This window comes from Sinohyriopsis cumingii, chromosome 12, assembly GCF_028554795.1.
Source record: "Sinohyriopsis cumingii isolate HCF-2022 chromosome 12, ASM2855479v2, whole genome shotgun sequence".
Classification (NCBI taxonomy): Eukaryota; Metazoa; Mollusca; class Bivalvia; order Unionida; family Unionidae; genus Sinohyriopsis; species Sinohyriopsis cumingii.
This window is the reverse complement of record NC_142972.1, coordinates 104,475,563-104,481,314: the sequence shown is the minus strand read 5'-3', so window position 1 is coordinate 104,481,314 and position 5,752 is coordinate 104,475,563. Positions and strand designations below refer to the sequence as shown.

Genomic DNA, 5,752 nt, shown 5'->3' with positions numbered 1-5,752 from the left:
AATGACATATATTTCACCCACACGATGCATTTGCAGCATTACATTTCCATTCCATTTGAAACATGGGATGCCTCTGGTGAAAATCAGAAACTCACTGTCAAGAGACAGACGCATTGCCATATTATTTGGTTGGTTTTAAAGGCAAATTTAGAAAATTCTTAGCTATCTCATAGCAAGGAAATGAGAACTAAGTGATTTTTCCAATAGACGCATTAAGTCATCTAAACCGAGCAGGCCTAGGTGGCTTTCGAACCTTGGAACTCATGCATTACGAATCCTTAACCATACCATATGAAGAACCAATTCCTCTGCATGCGATTATAAAGATCAAAAAGTGAGTTATTCGAACCTGAAGGACTAGTTTTGCACACAATAGTGCTTGTACGGACGAATGTACGGACATAATATTTTTATTTCAACTCGAGTATCAAGCTTTTGATTAGAACACTAAATAATACCACTAATGCAAATGATGATACAACGGCTGTGTAGTTATTATTTGTGGATGATTACATGTGACTGGGTGGGACATACTGCGGCATGATGCCCCAGTGATAAACATCGCTATAAACTGCCACACTGCAGACATCGTAGCGATATGACTGAAAAATTGTTAAATCACTATAAACTGCCACACTGCAGACATCGTAGCGATATGACTGAAAAATTGTTAAATCTACGTTAAAAATCTAAATCACACACACAGATGTTTAGGGTTTTGTGAAATTAACCTGCAGAGACATGAAAATGATCACATTAATATAAGTACCATTATCAAAAGTGAAAATGGAATATATTATTATGTCTGTTTTATAAATTATATAGTCTGTTTAATTCATTTTCTGGAATATATTCTGTGATTTGTATAATTTAGGTATTAATTATCGAGCTATTTGCATGCCAGTTTGCTTTGATATGTGTGTTTGTTTATCTGTCTGTATATGTTATGTGCCTTCTAGGTACTTAGTAGCCTTCCCAGCTACCAACCACTAATAAAAAATAATTTCAATATGTATGCAAAACATGTACCTATCGCGCATAGCGCTATCTATCTATCTATCTAAATTACAAAACATGCATACTTACATAAACGTATAATACGTGCAGACTTATGTCACAGTTTGTCAGACTCTAAATAGCGAACGATATATATACAGATACGAATACCGAAAATCGAATGATCACTCCTGCTAAATGAGTCAGCAATCCCTTTGAAACAAAGATTTCTTTTGAAACTTTACATCATTAAAGTGTATTTTTTTCGGTTCATAGTAAAAACATTACCACAACATGAATAAGAATATAGTCTAACAATACTATGGTCACGGATACGTACCACTGGACCATATAGTCAGGCAATATTAGCATGTCAAACGTTGTTATAAAACAAGCGCAACAAAGCCCGATTTGAACGTGGACAGAAGTCCATTTGAACATTGAATATGCAACGCTTGACTGAGTGCTGTTGCTCCTTGCGTATATCTTGAGATTCAGTTAATAGTTCATGCATTGATATACAATAATGTTAAATCGCATAACTGCCATGTTTCGCGCTTGGACGTTGGATTCGTTTTGTTTGTGCTGACAATGCACACATATATGGATTTGCAATCAACAGTTGGTCTAATAAAACGAAAAATTCTGCAGAATTAAGACTCGTTCATAAGCAGCACGACTTTTATTAGTTCAGCAATAATAATCGAAGTAGTTGTCGGTTTTATTCATGTGTTGAAATACAGACGTTATTGACAGGTATTTATTTGTTAATTTATCTTAGGTCAACGCGTCATTAATCTCTGAATTTGCTTGAAAATATGTGATGCGATGGGACAGTATTTTACTGATGTAGTGTTTGTTTTTATACAAGCTTGATTTTGGGCACCTTAATAACTGAAATAAATGATTTAATCGTTAGGTGCAGAATGGTGTGCATGTTTCAAGCACAGGTCGCTTTAAAAAATAAAGCCTCAGCTCATATAGTTTCTTTAGTAATGAAGCATTCATCACGGATGGCTATATTCGGTGAGATGCAATTATGGATCTATTATTACAATATCATGCTAGCAGCTTTCCCAAATACATCAAAAGGTTGATTGTTATTATTTTGTATAGCAAATATTCAGGAGTACTGGCCATTTTGATCGCGCGTGATTTTAGGTTTTTCTTTTTGCATTAATTTTGAACAACAGTCAATTCATTATATAAAAGTTTGCTGTTTTATGTACCCAACTGATATTAAGTAAGCAATTGAGGTTGGACATACGATTTTATATTCTACTCAGTAAATTGTTGAAAACATACTGATTCTCTTGCTATATTACTTAGAAAATTGAATATGTTAGCCAACGTTGTTTTATGTGTTTATGAACTAATAATAATACCTTTGAGAGTGCCTGTGACAATATTAATAGCAAGATCTCCGTCCGCTTGTAACTGAATATAGAAATCACCGCGCTTTCTGCACTAATAGGTCCAAGCGGAAAACAAGGAAGTAATAAGCCATACAGACCGGGTTTTCGCTATCCTACAACTTTAAGTCAATCACACAATGTAAATAAAGACGAAAGTGTTTTGCATCTTTAAAATTACGGGAAAGAAAACAAAACTCATGCAGATGAAAAACAATGTGCGTATGCATGTTTGTCTAAATGCATATTTGGCGCCATCTCTTTCAGCAGTAAACAACGGTGTACCAGTCATTAGTAAAACCTGGGGTTAATATCACGCAGGCACGTCACAAGGTCACAATGTATGTATTACTAACGAAAGAGCTGTGAAATCAACGAAAGTTGTCAATAATGGAAACATCGAGTGAGGATTTGGTAGCTTCAGACGAGATGGCAGGGGGTGAACAAACATTATCAGAAGATTTGAATTGCCCACTTTGTCAGAAGGTATTTAAGTCTCCTAGACGACTGCCTTGTTTACATTCATTTTGTCAGGATTGTCTACACTCACATATATCTAAAACTACTTCTGTAAATGACTCTGTAAAGCAATTCTGCTGCCCAGTATGCGGAAACGTGTCCCGCTCCAACGATGCAATTACTACGGACAAATGGGTGTTTTTATTTCCTTTAAATACACTAACACTTTCCGTCTTAATGGACTCAAAAGTGAAAGTAAATCTTGTGTGTAACATTTGCCAGACTGATGATGTTATCTCCCCTGCCGAAGACGTGTGCATTGTATGTGAGGAGGCTCTGTGTGGAAGTTGCTCAAAACTTCACAGAGGATCAAGACTGTTGAAAACTCACTCTGTTTTGAAAATTGAAGAATTACCTAGAAAACAGGATACACTTATGCATAATCATGCGGTGTTTCATTGCACTGAGCACGAACACAATCTTGTTGAGCTTTTCTGCAAAACTCATAAAACTCTACTTTGTACCAGCTGTTTTTTTGAGAGTCATAAGAATTGTTCCAACGTAGTCAAGCTTGTCAATGAAACACCAGATATATCGGACTCACTATTGCAGATGAAAGAGCATATGCAAAAACTTGAAGATCAGATTAAAAGGTTTACTAAGATCAATTTATCAAATCTAAGCAAGCTTAACAACGAAGTAAATGAACTGACTGCTGAAATACAGGGATTGAAGAAAACAATTAATGATGCTTTAGATGATCTAGAAAGGAGAGTAAAGGAAGAAGGGAAGAAAATTTTTGACGAAGAAAAGGAGCGAATAGAACGACTGAACAGTGGCTGCAGATCTCATGTAACGGCAATTCGGAATTCGAATGTTTTTTTGGAGTCAGCAAATAAATATGCAACACAGCCTCAAAAGTTTCTACTTATAAAAACAATAATGAATCAGATTTCAAAGTCCCAACAGCACATTGATGATAAGTACACGACGAATAGCATTGTAACATTGCAGTTGGATGTCAGTCCACAACTAAAATCTATCATGGACATCCCAAGAGGTGAAACAGGCAGGCTAACGATGACGAACATTGACGACTTTCCTGTTTTAAGTGATGGATTCAAACTTCTAAACGTATGTAAAGCAGCGTGTGTGAATGTGAAGGAGGTAAAGGTTCCAGAGCATACTACCCCTTGGTTTTCAGGTGTAACATTTACTGGGGATATGCAAGTCTTACTAGTGGATTATACAAATAAAACATGTTATTTGTTGGAATCTTCATACGATATCATCACTTCTTACAAATTCTCAAGGAAGCCGTGGGACATTTGTATCATAGGAAAAAAAGAAGTAGCAATAACATTTCCCTATGACAAATCAATTCACATACTATCTATACAGGATAATTCGATCACACCCATCAAGCAGATACGCACCCAATACCAGTGTTTTGGTATTGCTGCTTACAATGATGAAGAGTTGATAGTGTCCGGACCATGTGGTGATAGAAAGAAGTACTACTGGAGTCTCGTCAAACTGGGAGGGAGGCCGAAATCCTACCATGAGTTTGATGGTGAAGGGCAAAACCAGACTTACGTCGCACTTAATGCATTCAAGTCTCGCCTGTATATATCTGTATATAAAGACAGTTCTCTGCATTGCTTTAGTCTGGAGGGATGTAAATATTTTACATTCAAGCACCAGGATCTACAATGTTCACAGGGGGTTTCTTTGGACAGAGATGACAATGTATTCTTATTGGGAGGTAAATCCAAGAATATTTTCCAGCTGTCACCGGATGGATCCCTCATTCAGATCATCCTGAAAGATTTCGAGAAGATTCCTATCGGAATCAGTTTTAATCAGAATAGAGACCAATTCGTGCTTACTCTTTTAGGAGATACTAATCTCAGTGTGTATGCACTCAAGGATAAGGAAGGATGATATTGTATTATATGCAAAACACGCATATTTAGATAGGTGACCTATTGTGTATTGCTTGTATTATTGCTGTATTAATATTTTGTCATACCTGTACAACACTGTCTCGCCAGATACAATAGTATATCACCAGACAGCTTCAGTGACATGCATTGATGGCCACACGCAATAGTGCATGTGTTTCGTTCATTATTAAAGAGCGATAAATTTCGCGATGATATAACTCAGTGGAGTACATATCAGTAGTGAAGGGGGGCACTATACGTACAATGGGAATTAGCATTAAAAACACCCTTGGGGCACTATACGTACAATGGAAATTTAACATGGAGAAAAATCGTGGGGCACTATACGTACAAGGGAATTTAACATGGCGATAAATCGTGGGGCACTTTACGTACAAGGGGAATTTAACATGGGAATAGAGTTTGGGCTTGTTTAGGGACAAGGGGAATTTAACATGGGATTTTTTTAAAAAAAAAAATTTTTTTTAAAAAGGGGTAGGCAATTCAAAAGACTATCTCTTTTCGAGAAATATGGCTGGCCCTGAAAAGGGCCTTTGGGTTTTCTTCTTCTAATTTCTTCTTTTCCTCCACCAACTTCTTATTTTATCTCCAACACTCTTTCTCTTCTTTTTTTTCTCCTTCTCTTCTTTCTTCTCTTCCTCCTCTTCTTCTTTCTTCCTCTTCTCATTTTCCTCTTCTTTTTCAATTTTTTCGTTCCATGTTCTTATTCTTATCTTTTCCTCTTCATCCTCCTTCTCCTCCTTGATCTCTTTCATTACACCACTAATCTTGTCCTTTGCTTTCCTTAAATTGTTAATTTCCATCTTTACACGATGGGGACTATAGGAATAATGGTCTTCAACCAGTCTTAATAGCATCTGTTCCATTATTCCTAAGTTGTCTAAAACGTCTTGCAAGGTTTGTAATTTGTCCATTTGG

General features: G+C 36.4%; 1 protein-coding gene across 1 annotated transcript; it reads left to right on the top strand.

The window, feature by feature from the left end:
- Positions 1-2,714: 2,714 nt before the first annotated feature.
- LOC149787165 (protein meiotic P26-like) lies at positions 2,715-5,044 on the top strand. Its single transcript, XM_089977665.1, has one exon. The coding sequence runs from the start codon at positions 2,799-2,801 to the stop codon at positions 4,809-4,811; it is 2,013 nt and encodes a 670-aa protein (XP_089833791.1). The 5' UTR covers positions 2,715-2,798; the 3' UTR covers positions 4,812-5,044.
- The last annotated feature ends 708 nt before the right edge of the window (positions 5,045-5,752 follow it).